Raw genomic sequence first — 21,515 nt, 5'->3', positions numbered from 1 at the left:
TATTAAAACAATAAAAGACCTGAAATATTTCAGTTGGTGTGCAATGAATCTAAAATATATGAAAGTTTAATTTTTATCATTACGTTCTGGAAAATAATGAACTTTACACAATACAAATCACAATATGCTAATTTTTTTAGAAGGACCTGTATATATATATATATATATATATATATATATATATATATTAATGAACTCAATTACTTTTTTACAACAAAAATGAAACCTCACTGAACTTACTTAAGCTGAACTATGATGGTAGTTTCTTCTGGAAACAAACTTTGTTGCATTATTTTCCTGCTATCACTGTAAAGCTGATTTGAAACGCTCTGTATTGTATAAAGCGCTATTTAAATAAAGCTGACTTGTATTACAGCATGCATACATTGTTCTATCTTTTGTAAAGGTATACATTCATCTTTGTTCACATGTTGTTTGAAAGCACACATCAGTAAAACCTGTTTATTGTGTTAATATAAATATACTGGTTGCATGAAAAGGCTTTATGCCAGAGCCAACATCACACTCAATAATAAACACACAACACTGTATTTCTGTACAAAATAATTTAATAGAAACATTGTTCAATTATAAATTGAAAGAAAAACAGGTGTAAGATCATCATTCCTGCAGAATACGTTAATCAACGTGCGTGTGTGTGTGCATATATACACACACACACGCACAAACACATACAAACATGAATTTTTTTAATTTGTGAAGAAACAGTATTACATGAACAGTTGAATGAGGTGTTTTGGCCAGTCCATGAGATATGGCAGTCTGTGGAGAAGTGTCATCAATACACCGACACTGGCGAGCCAAACAGAATACTTCCAATAACAGCCATTTAATCCATGGTTGGAGGAGTAGAAGAAAAACAACAACAAAAAACTAAAGAAAAAAAAAACACTTGGTGCTGAGCCCTTAAACTCTCCAACGAGTTCATATTCTTCGCGAGACATGGTTGAGACACCATGAGAAAAAATAACAAACTGAAGTATACTGAGAAGGAGGCAAGCCACCTTAAAAACAGTCACAGTCTGTCAACAACTATGACGCAACGTTAAAGAAAAGTCAAATTAAAATTGTTAGTGTACAAATGGAACAGGTATCGTCAACAAAGTTATACTTACGTACATGATGTCAAAAGAGGCCCACATACTGGATTATTGGCAGCTCAGTGTCTGGACTGGATTCTGCTCTTAACACTGAGTCTGATCTGAGCGTGTGTGTGTGTGTGTGTGTGTGTGTGGGAGTCTGGCTGGGCTAGTGTGTGTTCGTGTCACTCGCTGTGGCTCGGCTCTAACCCTAGCGGCTCACTTAGACTCACTCCCACCTCTTGGCACTTGTCAATTATTTTTTTCAGTGTGTCAGTTTTACCTCCTTCTGCCGCCTCGAAGAGCAAACACTGCAGAGAGAGAGAGAGAGAGAGAGGTGAGGGACGCGTCAGAGAAACACACGTGACTGAGGTGTGTGTGTGTGTGTGTGTGTGTTTACATCTTTCCAGAGAGCAGCACACAGGGGCAGTTTCTGGAGCGCCTGCTGATAGAGTCGCCGGACCTGCAAACGTGCCAATCACAGCACAAACACACCAGAGCAAGAACACAGTCAGTTCACAACACACACACATGCACACTCCGCTTGTCTGTCACAGGTATGCCTTTTAAACTCTTACATATATTCGTGCACAGAGCATACCCTGCAGAAAGAACAATAGATTGATCAAAACTCCAGACATCGGTCACTGTATAAGGAATGACCTGACCTCTGACCTCACTCACCTCTGCTCGTTGCCTTTGCTCCTTCTCAACCGCAATAGCTCTGGCAAGAAATATATCGACAGAGGACGTCAAACACTTCACCTCAATTCTGTCCATTCAGCATATGTAACTCATGCAGAAGTGTGTGACCCTGGGTCAGCTCATGAACTCGTCTGTGGCTCTCAACACTACGCAAGACTCTGACAGCGTTACACACTCCATATGTACAGGGAAACACCCTTAGACACGTGACCAACACAGCAAACACCAACACTGTTCCTGCACATTACCAGGGGTATGGAAGCTTATGTGTAGCAATATTCAATTTGAAATGTAATATGCAAAATGATGATGCAATATGTAAAATGACAATGCAATATGTAAAATGGCAATGCATTTCTCTATTTAAATTTACATTTTCCATTACATTTGTGCAAGGTTTGGTGCAAAATTAAAATGATAATTCAATTATATAATTTACATTTGCCATTTCATACATATGTTTTAATATGTAAATTGAATACATATTTTAACGCTTTATAAGTTGCAAAATTAAAATGAAAATGTATTCAAGAAATTATTAGATCTGTTTAAAATGTTCAAGCAAAAACTGTAGCAAAATGATATTTTAAATGTTATTTTTCTTAATTGCATTTACACTCACAGTTAAGACACTTGCGATTGCATTTTCATTAAATGTCCCGCAATGAATGTAGCAAAATTCAATGAGCAAATTGAAAATGCATTCCGAGCCGATCACGCCCCTGCCCCGCCCCCTCCCTCCCGCTCTTGTCAATCACTGCATCAAGGCGGGGCTCGGCAACATTTTGAGGTGTTGGAAGGAAACATGGCGGCGGCAGAGCTGATACGAGCGTACATTTACTGGCAGATCGTGAACAGAGAAATTGTAGTGTTTCCGAAGATTATTACGCGGCGTCTGCAGGTGATAGAACCAGTGGGTTGTTGGACCGTCTGGGAGAATGTTCTGCCTCATCACCCGTTTGATGTCAACATTATGCTGCGCTGTTGTTGTCTGATGCAGGACTCTGTTAATGATTATTTCGTTTTGTATTAAATATCCTCATTGTCTGATACATATGCTTAACTTTATTCTTATTACTATTAACTATAATTACCAAATAATGTTGGAGATCCTACAGGTTTTCTTTACACATGCATTGGCCTAATACTCTGAGATCACAGAATATGATGGGTCAAATTCATAGCTACCAAAAAATTTGACCACTCTTTATTTCTTCATAACTGACTGTAATGTTCAATAAAGTGACTCACGTGATGTACGACCATCTCCCATTTATATTTTATTAAGCATATTGATTAGATATATTGATAAATATACTAGATGTGTCGCGGAATCTGACGGGTCATATTCATACCGGAAAATGTGGTCGCTCTTTATTTCACCATATCTGAATGTAATCTTCAATAAAGTGACTCATTTGATGTTTAACCATCTCCCTTTTCTATTTTATAAAGCATATTGATCAGATATTTATAAATATATAGGGCCATCACGGAATCAGATGGGTTTCGATGCCATCGTCTATAATTGGTCTAATATTTTAAAAAACCGAAGCTGCACAAACAAAACTTTAACCGGCACAAACGAACGAGACTATTTTATTTGGAGGATGTGGGGGGCTGGGTGACCTCAGAATGACCTGTAAATATTCTTTAAATATCTATTAAATCTCTAAAAAATTGAAGCAGCACAAACAATAAAGCAAAGTAACAGCACAAATGAAGTAAAAACGATTGAGCCTATTTTGCCGACGTTTTGCATTGGGTGGGGGCGGGGCCAACTTCACGCAGTGATTGACAAGAGCGGGAGGGACGGGGCGGGGCAGGGGCGTGACCGGCTCGGAATGCATTTTCAATTTGCACATTGAATTTTGCTACATTCATTGCGGGACATTTAATGAAAATGCAATCGCAAGTGTCTTAACTGTGAGTGTAAATGCAATTAAGAAAAATAACATTTAAATGATAATTTTGCTACAGTTTTTGCTTGAACATTTTAAACAGATCTAATAATTTCTTTAATACATTTTCATTTTAATTTTGCAACTTATAAAGCGTTAAAATATGTATTCAATTTACATATTAAAACATATGTATGAAATGGCAAATGTAAATTATATAATTGAATTATCATTTTCATTTTGCACCAAACGTTGCACAAATGTAATGGAAAATGTAAATTTAAATAGAGAAATGCATTGCCATTTTACATATTGCATTGCCATTTTACATATTGCATTGTCATTTTACATATTGCATTATCATTTTGCATATTACATTTCAAATTGAATATTGCTACACATAAGCTTCCATACAGGGGCAGGAATCAGATACTTGTTATAAAATTAACATTTCGATTCTGCTCAGATTCCTTTGTGAGCATTTCTATTTGGCTTTAAACCATTGAAGTGAGAGACTCTGTTTTCTGTGTTTTTCACAGGTGTGTATCAGTATATTGGATCAGTGCAGATCTTAAAGTGACAGCACTAATATTCCTGCTGTCTCTATAATAACACTAATCACACAACAGAAGACAGAAAATTCACTCGTTCTTGACTGAAGAACTTTTGTACTGAATTCCATCCCGTCCATTTTTACTGAATAACTATATTTGTAATGCGTATTTTATTTATAAAGTGTAGTTTTATTTTACATTTGATGAGTTTCTGTACCTGAAAATCTTAAAACAATGTTTATTTCAATCGTATCTTTGTTCAGTTTTATCTATTTGTGTGACTGACTGCTAATTTTTTATTTGTTCTTTTCTAATTACTGAGCGTTTACTTGTCTTTAATAATGCTTGAAATATATATTATTTAGGCTAGTTGTTGTTCTATGATATTTTTAAACAACAGGCAAACGCTCCTGTAAGTGTTCTTTAGTCGGTTGATTTTTGTTCATGATATTCAGCTACAATTAAATGTTTTGCAATAAGACTAAATGTGAATGATATCTAAGATTGTTTTTCTTTAGCTTATTGGAAACTAAAGTAGGAATCGATAAGAATCGAAATAGTTAAAATTCAAATGATTCCCAACTCTACACATTCCTAACCCCGAAAACATGCTAGCTGCGAAACGGCGCGGCCTAGGCCATGGCTTTAGTCCGTGTTAGTAGCACTCAGCTCAAACAGGTGAACGTTCAGCAACACTTGACCCAGCGCTGGCTAACCCTGCTCCTGGAGTTCAGCTCAAACAGGTGAAGGTTCAGCAACACTTGACCCAGCGCTGAATAACCCTGCTCCTGGAGTTCAGCTCAAACAGGTGAAGGTTCAGCAACACTTGACCCAGCGCTGAATAACCCTGCTCCTGGAGTTCAGCTCAAACAGGTGAAGGTTCAGCAACACTTGACCCAGCGCTGAATAACCCTGCTCCTGGAGTTCAGCTCAAACAGGTGAAGGTTCAGCAACACTTGACCCAGCGCTGGCTAACCCTGCTCCTGGAGTTCAGCTCAAACAGGTGAAGGTTCAGCAACACTTGACCCAGCGCTGGCTAACCCTGCTCCTGGAGTTCAGCTCAAACAGGTGAAGGTTCAGCAACACTTGACCCAGCGCTGGCTAACCCTGCTCCTGGAGTTCAGCTCAAACAGGTGAAGGTTCAGCAACACTTGACCCAGCGCTGGCTAACCCTGCTCCTGGAGTTCAGCTCAAACAGGTGAAGGTTCAGCAACACTTGACCCAGCGCTGACTAACCCTGCTCCTGGAGTTCAGCTCAAACAGGTAAAGGTTCAGCAACACTTGACCCAGCGCTGGCTAGCTCAGCTCAAACAGGTGAAGGTTCAGCAACACTTGACCCAGCGCTGGCTAACCCTGCTCCTGGAGTTCAGCTCAAACAGGTAAAGGTTCAGCAACACTTGACCCAGCGCTGGCTAGCTCAGCTCAAACAGGTGAAGGTTCAGCAACACTTGACCCAGCGCTGGCTAACCCTGCTCCTGGAGTTCAGCTCAAACAGGTGAAGGTTCAGCAACACTTGACCCAGCGCTGGCTAACCCTGCTCCTGGAGTTCAGCTCAAACAGGTAAAGGTTCAGCAACACTTGACCCAGCGCTGGCTAGCTCAGCTCAAACAGGTGAAGGTTCAGCAACACTTGACCCAGCGCTGGCTAACCCTGCTCCTGGAGTTCAGCTCAAACAGGTAAAGGTTCAGCAACACTTGACCCAGCGCTGGCTAGCTCAGCTCAAACAGGTGAAGGTTCAGCAACACTTGACCCAGCGCTGGCTAACCCTGCTCCTGGAGTTCAGCTCAAACAGGTAAAGGTTCAGCAACACTTGACCCAGCGCTGGCCAACCCTGCTCCTGGAGTTCAGCTCAAACAGGTAAAGGTTCAGCAACACTTGACCCAGTGCTGACTAACTCTGCTCCTGGAGTTCAGCTCAAACAGGTGAAGGTTCAGCAACACTTGACCCAGCGCTGACTAACCCTGCTCCTGGAGTTCAGCTCAAACAGGTGAAGGTTCAGCAACACTTGACCCACCGCTGGCTAACCCTGCTCCTGGAGTTCAGCTCAAACAGGTGAAGGTTCAGCAACACTTGACCCAGCGCTGGCTAACCCTGCTCCTGGAGTTCAGCTCAAACAGGTGAACGTTCAGCAACACTTGACCCAGCGCTGACTAACCCTGCTCCTGGAGTTCAGCTCAAACAGGTGAACGTTCAGCAACACTTGACCCAGCGCTGACTAACCCTGCTCCTGGAGTTCAGCTCAAACAGGTGAACGTTCAGCAACACTTGACCCAGCGCTGACTAACCCTGCTCCTGGAGTTCAGCTCAAACAGGTGAAGGTTCAGCAACACTTGACCCAGCGCTGACTAACCTGCTCCTGGAGTTCAGCTCAAACAGGTGAACGTTCAGCAACACTTGACCCAGCGCTGGCTAACCCTGCTCCTGGAGTTCAGCTCAAACAGGTGAACGTTCAGCAACACTTAACACTGAAGCTCTTCCGGGCCACTCGGCTGACCTCCAAACGGGATCAATCCTTCAGGCTGAGAACGGTCATGAACGTCATATATTGAAGGGTTTTTCTAAAACAAAGTGCTCTGAATTAAGGATTGCGAAAGGGTAAAACAACGGACACTTCACTCCCATTAAGCTTTGCACAGGCAAGCAGGACAACTGTGTGATGACAACGGCTCCATTAATTGACCCTTCGCTAAGCCACGCCCGAAAACCGCCACTGGCCATTCGTGTCTTAGCAAGCATAACTAGGCGCGGGAGGTCTGGCAAGCTTTCGAGCGAGGGAAACATGTTGAAGCGTTGTGCGTATGGATTGCGCAAATCTGATACCCGGTATCTTAAAAATTTGGATGGGAGAGTGGAATTTTTTTCCTTCCCGAAAATCTAAAAGCCAAGTGGAGAAATGATGTGCGTGGATCAGCAGTGTGGGAGACCCCATTCACAAGTACATGTCCACAGGATTAACAAAAACACATTGTTTGGAGGCTGGAAATAATGACGGTTCTTTGTTCATAATGCATATATGTTGACTTAAAATAAGACAATTAAAGACAAGACGGAGGCTCACTTGACATACTTTAAAATATTTTTTAGCATTTTGTTAATCGACGCCCTACTAACGTTACCCCTGACTGAGTAACTTTAACCCAATCTGATCGCGGTTCTCCCGTGTTAGTGTTATTCCACAAGATTTATGGATAAACTGTTTGATTTATAATTATTAGATTATTTTCACATTTCACTTACCCTGCTGTGCACAAACACAGCTGTTCCTCAATGTGTGTGTTTCCCATTTGAATGGTCAGCGTATGAGGCGCTGCTGCTTGCGCTGGGACTATAAGTTAGGCTTTAGCTTCAATTTTTATGAAATTATTCTCTAATCGGTTGCATATGTCGTGGATATATCCCTCGAATGCACCCTTTTGTCTTGCTCTCTCAGATATTTCACATGTTTGCCAAAAATTACTAATTATCTCATTGGGAATGTCTGACACCGGTGCATACACACTGTAATAGACGTGGCCAGGCGCGAAAGCTTGACAGGCGTAGCAACAGTAACTAGGGAGGGCAGGGCTTAGCGAAGGGTCAATTGGCTTGGCGAGACAGAAGAGCGTTCCAAGATCAGTTTTGGTCCCCCTTACTCTCTCTGTAGTATAAACCCTGGGAAGCGATGCAGGGCCAGATAACAGCCCTTTCACACACACACTCTTTACTGGTAAATTACCGGAAACAGATCATGTGTGAACAGGGCTTTTTCAAATTTACCGGTTCTGCCAATTTTCCAATAAGGGAAGTTGTAACATTACCAGTAAATTACCAGTATATGCGATGTGTAAACGCGGAATGAAGATTACCAGTATTTTGCCCATACGTGGTCAGAACACGCAGACGTAAGAAGGAATTTGGGCCAATCAGAAGCCGTTGAAAGAGCAACGGCTCGGGGCCAATCATAAAATTATGACACAGATGACAAGTTACACAGCACTATTTACAAATCTCTTCAAACGGGAGTGATACCGAAACTAAGTTTTTGACTAATCTCATGACAAATCAAAAGTGTGTTAGAGGAACACTTAGTGACACTGTCATGTATGATAATAACTAGCCTTCTTCAGGAACAAGGCATACACTTCCGGTTAATTACATAATCGCAGAGTTTGCCAGTATTTTAGAGCTGATGTGTGAATGGTCTGTTACTGGTAAAAAGACAAAACGCTGTTGCTTGTGTGAACAGCACAATTTTGTATATACCGGTAAGGTAATTCTGGCAATTTTATGGTAAACCGGGATTGCTGTGAAAGGGGCTAATGACAGGCGGGATTGGAGAGCATTAGTTTAACCAGTAAAGACAGCAACCCCTCAAGCTGACTCAAAACAACTCAACTCATGTGGCTTCACTGCATTACTGAACGAAATGTTTGGATGAGATTCATTAGAATCTCACTGGCCTCATCAAATAAATATTTTGAAGTTGAAAGCCTTTGAGACTCCCAATTAAATGAAACCGTCTAGTGAGAGACTGGTAAAGTGATAGACCAGTGGCATGCAGATCTCCTTCAGAGAGAACCATCCATAACTCAACAGTACGAGTATGAAAGATGCCAACCAGTCACCGTGGTTTATAGCCAGCCCTCGCTCCCTTTAGACGGTCAACATCTTGTGTTTCAGGGGTGAGGGTGTGTGTTTCAGCCCCTGATTTCCAGTCATGGGTGTAGGCAGGGGTAAATTGGGATTTTGGGGATGGGTAACCCTGAAAACAGTAAAACACTGTCCATGTATGAAACTTAAATCATGCAAAATTGCTTCTGCATATCAGCGGATTGCAGTCAGAACCAGGCAAGAGAAGGAGTGTGAGATGTGAAAGTGTTATCTAGTCCTCAACTGACTAAAGGGAGCCTCAATGCCATCATTTACTCAACCTCATGACATCCAAACCTGTACAGGTTCAGAACCTCAGGTTTATTAAAGGCCTGATCATGCCAACACCAATGGTCGACACGAAAATCCTGTACGATTTTTGCATGAAAATGTCTGTTCAGACCAATGCATAAAAAAAGGGCAGATAAGCTGAATGAAAATGCAGATTCCCTCTCACAGCAGAAATATCCTGGTTTATTTTTATAAACCAGGGGGTCTTTTATATAAATAAGGGTCTTTTATAAAGTCAAACAGTATTGACTCATTTTAAAGTCCCCCTGTGGTGAAAATCCAGCTTTTAATGTTATGTCTATGTGGTGTTTTTAATATGCTTTATGACAAACCCTGTGTAAATTCATAAGTCGACAGCATTGCTGTGTATTTTCTCCTTAAAACTGCAGTTAACCAAAGACAGTCTCAAAAACACGGTTTGAAATCGCTGGTGTTTCTGACATCACAAACGACCTTGTAACCAATCAGATCAACGTGTGATCGTCAACGAGTGGATCTCTGAGTTGAGTGAGTGAGTGGAGGCGGGGCTCATTTGAATATTCATAGAACCGCGCATACTAAATGAGGCAAGGGTGTCAAGTTACATTCAAGCTACTTACTTTCAATGTAATTTTGCTGATCAAAGATACGTTTTAAAGGATAAAATTATTGACTACAGTGGGACTTTAAAACAACAGTTCAGATTGTTTAATTAGTTATGAGCCTCTGTCTAATCATTAAACCAGGAGCCAGGATTCTCAGGCATTGGGAAATCACAGCATTGGCTTCTCCGCTAATAACCTTGCGAGGTCAACTCAGTGTAGGCCTGTGAACCAGTTAGGCTCATCTTCTGTTGGCAATGCAAGAGACAGAGAAGACCAAGCTAACAGCGAGGGTGTGATTCAAACCAACAATCTTATGCTATTAGGCATCCAGCCACGTGTGAACGTTTACACTCGCAGGAACAGGGGGTGTGTCTTAAGGAGAATTCATATCATGTGACCTCATGGGTCTTTACCTGTACATATGAAATATATAAGGTGGAGGGAAAGTCTCAATTTGATAGAAAACAGAAAATTTGACAAATGACTTGTCTTTATCAAAACAAGCTACGCTAAAGAGGTGGAGAGCTACACCGAAATTTTTAGAATATCATCTCATTAGGACACACAGAAGCATTTTAGCTAGATGTATTTGGAGCTCATGAACTTACATTTTCCAGAAGGCCAGACAGGTTGGGACGCTACTGCACAACATTCTGCTTTGCAATTTAAAATGTTCAACATTGCCATCCTGCCATTCCTGCTGCAGCAACCTACACAAGGACAATTAACACTAAACTCCAGGACATTAAAGTGGCTTCAGAAGCTGTGGCTTGTGTTCAGTGACGCCTATTGACTAAGTTAAAGAATAAAACAGTTCCCTATTACAGAGAAGACAGAGTTTAAAACTTCAGTGAAGGGTTAGGGTAACCCTAACCTTAGAAATATTTACACCATACAACAAAAACAAGTAATGGTATCTGAGGGAAAGATACACATGTATATAATGGGAAATACTGGAACTTTTCACAAGCTTCAGGTCAGAAACCATCAGAATAAATCCAAGCAAGTCGTCTGATTACCTTATGGCCAGTTCAGTATTGGTTGGCATGATATGCTGAAATCTTTCCAGGAGAAGGGAATGTTGGGATTGAGGGAAACATCCCAAACAGAAGGATATGACCTGCAATGCACATAGCACAAAATACAAACACACTACCATCTACCCTGTCCGACAGCAATAAAAACCATATACACCCTTAAGCAGCTAGGCATGCGAGCGTATGGACTGGCGTGAAGCTTCCTCGTGGCGTACCTGGTTGTGGAAGCTGAAGCTGCTCCAGTACTGCGAGGAGCTGAAGGGCAGGGTGAGTCTGGTGGGCACGGTCTCCAGACAGCGGTGCACCAGACCCGTGAACATCTTCAGCTCACGCACACTCGGCTGCTCAGCCAACATCTTACTGCTGGAGAGGGACAGATAGCTGAGGAGAGAGGACAGGCGTTACCAGAGGAACACACCACTGAGAAACAACACTCTGAACACGGTTTCATGTAGGGATGCACCAGTATGGACATTTTGGTTGAAACAGAGAACCAATAATTCTGTATATTTGGAAGCCGATAACTGATATATTGACCGATACCAATAATTCTGTATATTTGGAAGCCGATAACTGGTATATTGGCCGATATGAATAATTCTGTATATTTGGAAGCCGATAACTGATATATTGGCCGATACCAATAATTCTGTATATTTGGAAGCCGATAACTGATATATTGACCGATACCAATAATTCTGTATATCTGGAAGCCGATAACTGATATATTGGCCGATACCAATAATTCTGTATATTTGGAAGCCGATAACTGATATATTGGCCGATACCTATAATTCTGTATATTTTGAAGCCGATAACTGATATATTGGCCGATACCAATAATTCTGTATATTTGGAAGCCGATAACTGATATATTGGCCGATACCAATAATTCTGTATATTTGGAAGCCTGTTACGTTGGTCAGCCTGTTGGGAACAAGGTCTGTGCTGTTCTTTCTCGCTGTCTCTCCCCATAGGTCACGTGACGTCTCGCCAGCTGCGAGTGGGCGGGGCTTGCTGCTATAAGGACGCCGAGATCAACATCCGCTCTCTCTCTCACACCTGGTTGACGCTCTCACTTTCATTCCTGAGTCGTCTCTGATGGCAGCGCGCGCGCCCTTCAGAGTGCTCGCAGGCGCTCGTCTCCACAGAGGCGTCTACATGATCAGCGTCATGTTTCATGTTTCTTTCTTATGCCGTTCTTAGCGGGACGCTTGTGTATGTACTACGTCTTACCCGTTTTTCTTTTGTTTCAAGCTGGTGGTATTGGTGTTGGGTTATCACGTTGTTTAGTGTAGGTTTAGCTAGAACAGCAGTCAGCGGACCGGGAAGACTCACCGGAATATTGTCTTTCTTTTTGGACGGGAGGCAGGAGAGAGCTTTGATCCGAAAGACAGCTGTGAGCAGGGTTTTTCTTTCTGTTTGTTTTACTATACATTTTATTTATTTTTGTATTGTCATTTGACGTTTGAGGTGTCGTTTTTGTGTGTTATGTTGTCCCTGTTCAAACTCATTCAGTGGGCACGTAACAAAGCCAATAACTGATATATTGACCGATACCAATAATTCTGTATATTTGGAAGCCGATAACTGATATATTGACCAATACCAATAATTCTGTATATTTGGAAGCCGATAACTGATATATTGACCAATACCAATAATTCTGTATATTTGGAAGTCGATAACTGATATATTGACCAATACCAATAATTCTGTATATTTGGAAGCCGATAACTGATATATTGACTGATACCAATAATTCTGTGTATTTGGAAGCCGATAACTGATTTATTGACCGATACCAATAATTCTGTATATTTGGAAGTCGATAACTGATATATTGACCAATACCAATAATTCTGTATATTTGGAAGCCGATAACTGATATATTGGCCGATACCTATAATTCTGTATATTTGGAAGCCGATAACTGATATATTGACCGATACCAATAATTCTGTATATCTGGAAGCCGATAACTGATATATTGGCCGATACCAATAATTCTGTATATTTGGAAGCCGATAACTGATATATTGACCGATACCAATAATTCTGTATATTTGGAAGCCGATAACTGATATATTGACCGATACCAATAATTCTGTATATTTGGAAGCCGATAACTGATATATTGGCAGATACCAATAATTCTGTATATCTGGAAGCCGATAACTGATATATTGACCGATACCAATAATTCTGTATATTTGGAAGCCGATAACTGATATATTGACCGATACCAATAATTCTGTATATTTGGAAGCCGATAACTGATATATTGGCCGATACCTATAATTCTGTATATTTGGAAGCCGATAACTGATATATTGACCGATACCAATAATTCTGTATATTTGGAAGTCGATAACTGATATATTGGCCGATACCAATAATTCTGTATATCTGGAAGCCGATAACTGATATATTGGCCGATACCAATAATTCTGTATATTTGGAAGCCGATAACTGATATATTGACCGATACCAATAATTCTGTATATTTGGAAGCCGATAACTGATATATTGGCCGATACCAATAATTCTGTATATTTGGAAGCCGATAACTGATATATTGGCCGATACCTATAATTCTGTATATTTTGAAGCCGATAACTGATATATTGGCCGATACCAATAATTCTGTATATTTGGAAGCCGATAACTGATATATTGGCCGATACCTATAATTCTGTATATTTTGAAGCCGATAACTGATATATTGGCCGATACCAATAATTCTGTATATTTGGAAGCCGATAACTGATATATTGGCCGATACCTATAATTCTGTATATTTTGAAGCCGATAACTGATATATTGGCCGATACCAATAATTCTGTATATCTGGAAGCCGATAACTGATATATTGGCTGATACCAATAATTCTGTATATTTGGAAGCCGATAACTGATATATTGGCCGATACCTATAATTCTGTATATTTTGAAGCCGATAACTGATATATTGGCCGATACCAATAATTCTGTATATTTGGAAGCCGATAACTGATATATTGGCCGATACCAATAATTCTGTATATTTGGAAGCCTGTTACGTTGGTCAGCCTGTTGGGAACAAGGTCTGTGCTGTTCTTTCTCGCTGTCTCTCCCCATAGGTCACGTGACGTCTCGCCAGCTGCGAGTGGGCGGGGCTTGCTGCTATAAGGACGCCGAGATCAACATCCGCTCTCTCTCTCACACCTGGTTGACGCTCTCACTTTCATTCCTGAGTCGTCTCTGATGGCAGCGCGCGCGCCCTTCAGAGTGCTCGCAGGCGCTCGTCTCCACAGAGGCGTCTACATGATCAGCGTCATGTTTCATGTTTCTTTCTTGTGCCGTTCTTAGCGGGACGCTTGTGTATGTACTACGTCTTACCCGTTTTTCTTTTGTTTCGAGCTGGTGGTATTGGTGTTGGGTTATCACGTTGTTTAGTGTAGGTTTAGCTAGAACAGCAGTCAGCGGACCGGGAAGACTCACCGGAATATTGTCTTTCTTTTTGGACGGGAGGCAGGAGAGAGCTTTGATCCGAAAGACAGCTGTGAGCAGGGTTTTTCTTTCTGTTTGTTTTACTATTCATTTTATTTATTTTTGTATTGTCATTTGACGTTTGAGGTGTCGTTTTTGTGTGTTATGTTGTCCCTGTTCAAACTCATTCAGTGGGCACGTAACAAAGCCAATAACTGATATATTGACCGATACCAATAATTCTGTATATTTGGAAGCCGATAACTGATATATTGACCAATACCAATAATTCTGTATATTTGGAAGCCGATAACTGATATATTGACCGATACCAATAATTCTGTATATTTGGAAGTCGATAACTGATATATTGACCGATACCAATAATTCTGTATATTTGGAAGTCGATAACTGATATATTGACCGATACCAATAATTCTGTATATTTGGAAGCCGATAACTGATATATTGACCAATACCAATAATTCTGTATATTTGGAAGCCGATAACTGATATATTGACCGATACCAATAATTCTGTATATTTGGAAGTCGATAACTGATATATTGACCGATACCAATAATTCTGTATATTTGGAAGTCGATAACTGATATATTGGCCGATACCAATAATTCTGTATATTTGGAAGCCGATAACTGATATATTGACCGATACCAATAATTCTGTATATTTGGAAGCCGATAACTGATATATTGACCGATACCAATAATTCTGTATATTTGGAAGCCGATAACTGATATATTGGCCGATACCTATAATTCTGTATATTTGGAAGCCGATAACTGATATATTGACCGATACCAATAATTCTGTATATTTTGAAGCCGATAACCGATATATTGGCCGATGCCAATAATTCTGTATATTTGGAAGTCGATAACTGATATATTGACCAATACCAATAATTCTGTATATTTGGAAGCCGATAACTGATATATTGACCGATACCAATAATTCTGTATATTTGGAAGCCGATAACTGATATATTGGCCGATACCTATAATTCTGTATATTTGGAAGCCGATAACTGATATATTGACCGATACCAATAATTCTGTATATTTTGAAGCCGATAACCGATATATTGGCCGATGCCAATAATTCTGTATATTTGGAAGTCGATAACTGATATATTGACCAATACCAATAATTCTGTATATTTGGAAGTCGATAACTGATATATTGACCAATACCAATAATTCTGTATATTTGGAAGCCGATAACTGATATATTGACCAATACCAATAATTCTGTATATTTGGAAGCCGATAACTGATGTATTGACCGATATCAATAATTCTGTATATTTTGAAGCCGATAACTGATATATTGGCCGATGCCAATAATTCTGTATATTTGGAAGCCGATAACTGATATATTGGCCGATGCCAATAATTCTGTATATTTGGAAGCCGATAACTGATATATTGGCCGATACCTATAATTCTGTATATTTGGAAGCCGATAACTGATATATTGACCGATACCAATAATTCTGTATATTTGGAAGCCGATAACTGATATATTGACCGATACCAATAATTCTGTATATTTGGAAGCCGATAACACATATATTGGCCGATACCAATAATTCTGTATATTTGGAAGCCGATAACACATATATTGGCCGATACCAATAATTCTGTATATTTGGAAGCCGATAACTGATATATTGGCCGATACCTATAATTCTGTGTATTTGGAAGCCGATAACTGATATATTGGCCGATACCAATAATTCTGTATATTTGGAGCCGATAACTGATATATTGGCCGATACCTATAATTCTGTATATTTGGAAGCCGATAACTGATATATTGACCGATACCAATAATTCTGTATATTTGGAAGTCGATAACTGATATATTGGCCTATACCAATAATTCTGTATATTTGGAAGCCGATAACTGATATATTGACCGATACCAATAATTCTGTATATTTGGAAGTCGATAACTGATATATTGGCCGATACCAATAATTCTGTATATTTGGAAGCCGATAACTGATATATTGACCGATACCAATAATTCTGTATATTTGGAAGCCGATAACTGATATATTGACCGATACCAATAATTCTGTATATTTGGAAGCCGATAACTGATATATTGACCGATACCAATAATTCTGTTTATTTGGAAGCCGATAACTGATATATTGACCGATACCAATAATTCTGTATATTTGGAAGCCGATAACTGATATATTGGCCGATACCAATAATTCTGTATATTTGGAAGTCGATAACTGATATATTGACCGATACCAATAATTCTGTATATTTGGAAGCCGATAACTGATATATTGGCCGATACCAATAATTCTGTATATTTGGAAGCCGATAACTGATATATTGACCGATACCAATAATTCTGTATATTTGGAAGTCGATAACTGATATATTGACCGATACCAATAATTCTGTATATTTGGAAGTCGATAACTGATATATTGACCGATACCAATAATTCTGTATATTTGGAAGTCGATAACTGATATATTGACCGATACCAATAATTCTGTATATTTGGAAGCCGATAACTGATATATTGACCGATACCAATAATTCTGTATATTTGGAAGCCGATAACTGATATATTGGCCGATACCAATAATTCTGTATATTTGGAAGCCGATAACTGATATATTGACCGATACCAATAATTCTGTATATTTGGAAGCCGATAACTGATATATTGACCGATACCAATAATTCTGTATATTTGGAAGTCGATAACTGATATATTGACCGATACCAATAATTCTGTATATTTGGAAGCCGATAACTGATATATTGGCCGATACCAATAATTCTGTATATTTGGAAGCCGATAACTGATATATTGACCGATACCAATAATTCTGTATATTTGGAAGCCGATAACTGATATATTGACCGATACCAATAATTCTGTATATTTGGAAGCCGATAACTGATATATTGGCAGATACCAATAATTCTGTATATTTGGAAGCTGATAACTGATATATTGGCCGATACCAATAATTCTGTATATTTGGAAGTCGATAACTGATATATTGGCTGATACCAATAATTCTGTATATTTGGAAGCTGATAACTGATATATTGACCAATACCAATAATTCTGTATATTTGGAAGCAGATAACTGATATATTGACCGATACCAATAATTCTGTATATTTGGAAGCCGATAACTGATATATTGACCAATACCAATAATTCTGTATATTTGGAAGCCGATAACTGATATATTGACCGATACCAATAATTCTGTATATTTGGAAGTCGATAACTGATATATTGACCAATACCATTAATTCTGTATATTTTGAAGCCGATAACTGATATATTGACCGATACCAATAATTCTGTATATTTGGAAGCCGATAACTGATATATTGGCCGATACCAATAATTCTGTATATTTGAAAGCCGATAACTGATATATTGACCGATACCAATAATTCTGTATATTTGGAAGCCGATAACTGATATATTGACCGATACCAATAATTCTGTATATTTGGAAGCCGATAACTGATATATTGACCGATAGCAATAATTCTGTATATTTGGAAGCCGATAACTGATATATTGACCAATACCAATAATTCTGTATATTTGGAAGCCGATAACTGATATATTGGCCGATACCATTAATTCTGTATATTTGGAAGCCGATAACTGATAAATTGGCCGATACCAATAATTCTGTATATTTGGAAGCTAATAACAGCACTGACATGGAAATTTGGCCAATACTGCTAACAAGGGCTCAAAATAAATTTTAAAAGGAACAAACAAAACTGAATAAGAAATCAAGTTGTGAATGAACAAAAATGCTTATTTGAAATTACTATTATCAATTTATTTTATTGTTCTGTTTAATATTTTAATTTGGCAGTCAACCAATCATGAAGTAGGTTTAGGTTTAACAAACTATATAGTTTACTTACTCTAGCCAGAGTGTGTGAATTAACTCCAACTTAGTAATGGTTCCCAAAGCCTTCTCGAACGCATCAATGGCCTCTCTCGCACTGCCAAAGGTAGACTGCCAGAAGCTGTGGAAAAGCAAGAGTCGGGGTGAGAAGGGAAGTGTGTGTGAGCAGAGCGAGGCGTGTGTGTGGAGAGCAGGGAAGCATGTGTGTGTGTGAGCAGAGCGAGGCGTGTGTGTGGATAGCAGAGCGAGGCGTGTGTGTGGAGAGCAGGGAAGCGTGTGTGTGTTTGTGAGCAGAGCGAGGCGTGTGTGTGGATAGCAGAGCGAGGCGTGTGGAGAGAAGGGAAGTGTGTGTTTGTGAGCAGCACGAGGCGTGTGTGTGGATAGCAGAGCGAGGCTTGTGGAGAGAAGGGAAGTGTGTGTGTGTGAGCAGAGCAAGGCGTGTGTGTGGAGAGCAGAGCGAGGCGTGTGGAGAGAAGGGAAGTTTGTGTGTGTGAGCAGAGCGAGGCGTGTGTGTGGAGAGCAGAGCGAGGCGTGTGGAGAGAAGGGAAGTGTGTGTGTGAGCAGAGCGAGGCGTGTGTGTGGAGAGCAGAGCAAGGCGTGTGTGTGTGTGAGCAGAGCGAGGCGTGTGGAGAGAAGGGGAGTGTGTGTGTGTGAGCAGAGCGAAGTGAGCAGCAGTGGCACGCACCAGTGAAGGAGGTGCAGGTACTCCATCTCACGCTCAACATCATCTCTGAGGGTTGGAGCTTTCAGCAAGTCTTGAGTTTCAACACCAAGAACATGGCTGAAATCACAAACATCAGATCTTAAATCAAATACTGCGCATAGAAAAGGTAGTAAGACACAGGAAAGAGAAAACAACAAAACCAGATTTGATACATTTCTACCTAATTTCCATGTTTTCTCCTGTCATTTGTGAATAGAGATATCGTTTGAATTTTATCGATTCCGAATCTTATCGATTCCTGATTTCGATTCCAATAAGGTAAAAACTCCTCCAAAACTTATCATTTTATTCACATTTAGATATCATTCACATTTAGTCTTGTTACAAAACATTTAATTGTAGCTGAATATCATGAACAAAAATAAACAGGCTAAAGAACATTTACACAGGAACGTTTGCCTGTGGTTTAAAAATTCTGTAGGAAACTAACTAGCCTAAATAATACATATTTCAAGCATTATTAAAGACAAAAAAAAAAACACTAATTAAAACTAATCTAAAAAGAGGAAAATAAAAAATTATTAAAATCGCAACAACTAGATAAACCTGAACAGATACGATTGAAATAAACAGTGTTTTAAGATTTTCAGGTATTCACACTTTATAAATAAAATTTTACAAATATAGTTACAAAAGTTCTTCAGTGAAGAACGAGTGAATTTTCTGTCTTCTGTTGTGTGATTAGTGTTATTATAGAGACAGCAGGAATATTAGTGCTGTCACTTTAAGATCTGCACGGATCCAATATACTGATACACATCTGTGAAAAACACAGAAAACAGAGTCTCTCACTTCAATGGTTTAAAGTCATATTGAAATGCTCACAAAGGAATCGATAAGAGGAATCGAACATTTTTATTTTATAACAAGTATTCCAGAAATGGAATTGATTTTCGATTCCCAACCATACTTGTGACTACTGGATAAGCATTTATAAATTTAATTTTTTACTTATGAATTTGGTACTAGTGCGCCATTTTCTCTTACTCTTGAATGGTTTAAAAACTCTTGAGTGTTTAAAATGATAATCTTTCGTAATAATGCAGCACTGGCCCGAGCGTCTTTCATACGGCCCCGGGACATCAGACAGGCCTTACTGTCGAGCCTTGGAGAAAAACTAGAAGGATCTGTTGCCTGTCCCAGGCGTGGATAATCCTGTGACAGTGGGAACCCTGCTCATGCTAGCACACATTGCAGACTGTGGTGTCGGTGAGGACATTACCGTAGCACATCTAGAGACTTCAGCTGATCTGGTACAGATTCACAGAAAGAGCGCATGAACTTGTCAAAGAGCTCTTCCAGAACACTGGATTTCCCCTGCACACACACACAAACTCACAGAAATGAGCATCAGGACACCTGCACTGTGTTTCAGCTGTGATCAGAGGCGGGGTCTCACCTGCGAGTGCAAACACCTGCTGAGCTGGAGGAACACACGAGCGCTGCCGGCGCGGTCCTGATGAGCGCGTGTGCACAGGGCCTCGTGTCGCTCCACCTGTCCCGAGCACACGAGCAGGTCACCGGTGAGCTCCAGCAGGGGGCAGTAGAGCGGGCACTCCACCAGCAGACGCTCACACAGAGACAGCGCCTCCGCACACCTGAAAGCACGGCACTGGTGTTAGTTACAGCACAGATTCAGAAGCCTCGTGAGGGGAGCAGTGCCGTACCTGTCCAGCCGCCGGTACAGGTGAACGAGGTTCGAGTGAAGGGGGAAACAGGCCTGAATCTGCTCACTGGAGGACAAGCGCTCATCCGTGCAGCGGCTCACAGCATCTACAGGACACACATACAGATTATATATTTGCAAGCCGATAACCGACATATTATAACAGATCACGTCAATGATCAATGAGACACTGACATGAGGTCAAGCAGCTCACATGCACTGCATTATGGTGTGTGATTTGGGCAGGGTCACCTGTGAACAGGCTGATGATGGTGTGTGTGTGTGTGTGTGTGATGTGGGCAGGGTCACCTGTGAACAGGCTGATGGTGGTGTGTGTGTGTTTGATGTGGGCAGGGTCACCTGTGAACAGGCTTATGATTGTGGTGTGTGTGTGTGTTTGATGTGGGCAGGGTCACCTGTGAACAGGCTTATGATGGTGGTGTGTGTGTGTGTGTTTGATGTGGGCAGGGTCACCTGTGAACAGGCTGATGGTGGTGTGTGTGTGTCATGTGTGTGTGTGATATGGGCAGGGTCACCTGTGAACAGGCTGATGGTGGTGTGTGTGTGTGTGTGTTTGATGTGGGCAGGGTCACCTGTGAACAGGCTGATGGTGGTGTGTGTGTGTGTGTGTTTGATGTGGGCAGGGTCACCTGTGAACAGGCTTATAATGGTGGTGTGTGTGTGTGATGTGTGTGTGTGATATGGGCAGGGTCACCTGTGAACAGGCTGATGGTGGTGTGTGTGTGTGTGTGTGATGTGGGCAGGGTCACCTGTGAACAGGCTGATGGTGGTGTGTGTGTGTGTGTGTTTGATGTGGGCAGGGTCACCTGTGAACAGGCTGATGGTGGTGTGTGTGTGTGTGTGTTTGATGTGGGCAGGGTCACCTGTGAACAGGCTTATGATGG

The 21,515-nt window shown here is 40.5% G+C and overlaps 1 protein-coding gene across 2 annotated transcripts in view; it reads right to left on the bottom strand.

The window, feature by feature from the left end:
• Window positions 1-551: 551 nt before the first annotated feature.
• The window catches only part of zfc3h1 (zinc finger C3H1-type containing), a 67,471-nt gene continuing 46,507 nt past the window's right edge, over window positions 552-21,515 (bottom strand). For both annotated transcript variants that reach the window (XM_077245539.1, XM_077245540.1), the window contains exons 25-35: window positions 20,612-20,717; window positions 20,344-20,542; window positions 20,167-20,261; window positions 18,906-19,001; window positions 18,237-18,341; window positions 11,017-11,182; window positions 10,784-10,884; window positions 10,373-10,474; window positions 1,785-1,824; window positions 1,501-1,563; window positions 552-1,411 (exon numbers count right to left, since the gene is read on the bottom strand). In XM_077245539.1, the coding sequence (XP_077101654.1) occupies window positions 1,286-1,411; window positions 1,501-1,563; window positions 1,785-1,824; window positions 10,373-10,474; window positions 10,784-10,884; window positions 11,017-11,182; window positions 18,237-18,341; window positions 18,906-19,001; window positions 20,167-20,261; window positions 20,344-20,542; window positions 20,612-20,717 (1,199 nt within the window). In that variant the 3' untranslated portion in view covers window positions 552-1,285. The remainder of the gene's footprint in view (window positions 1,412-1,500; window positions 1,564-1,784; window positions 1,825-10,372; window positions 10,475-10,783; window positions 10,885-11,016; window positions 11,183-18,236; window positions 18,342-18,905; window positions 19,002-20,166; window positions 20,262-20,343; window positions 20,543-20,611; window positions 20,718-21,515) is intronic.

This window comes from Siphateles boraxobius, unplaced genomic scaffold (assembly GCF_051911475.1).
Source record: "Siphateles boraxobius isolate OS27281-9 unplaced genomic scaffold, OSU_SipBor_1 102, whole genome shotgun sequence".
Classification (NCBI taxonomy): domain Eukaryota; kingdom Metazoa; phylum Chordata; class Actinopteri; order Cypriniformes; family Leuciscidae; genus Siphateles; species Siphateles boraxobius.
This window is presented reverse-complemented; position numbering and strand designations above follow the sequence as displayed.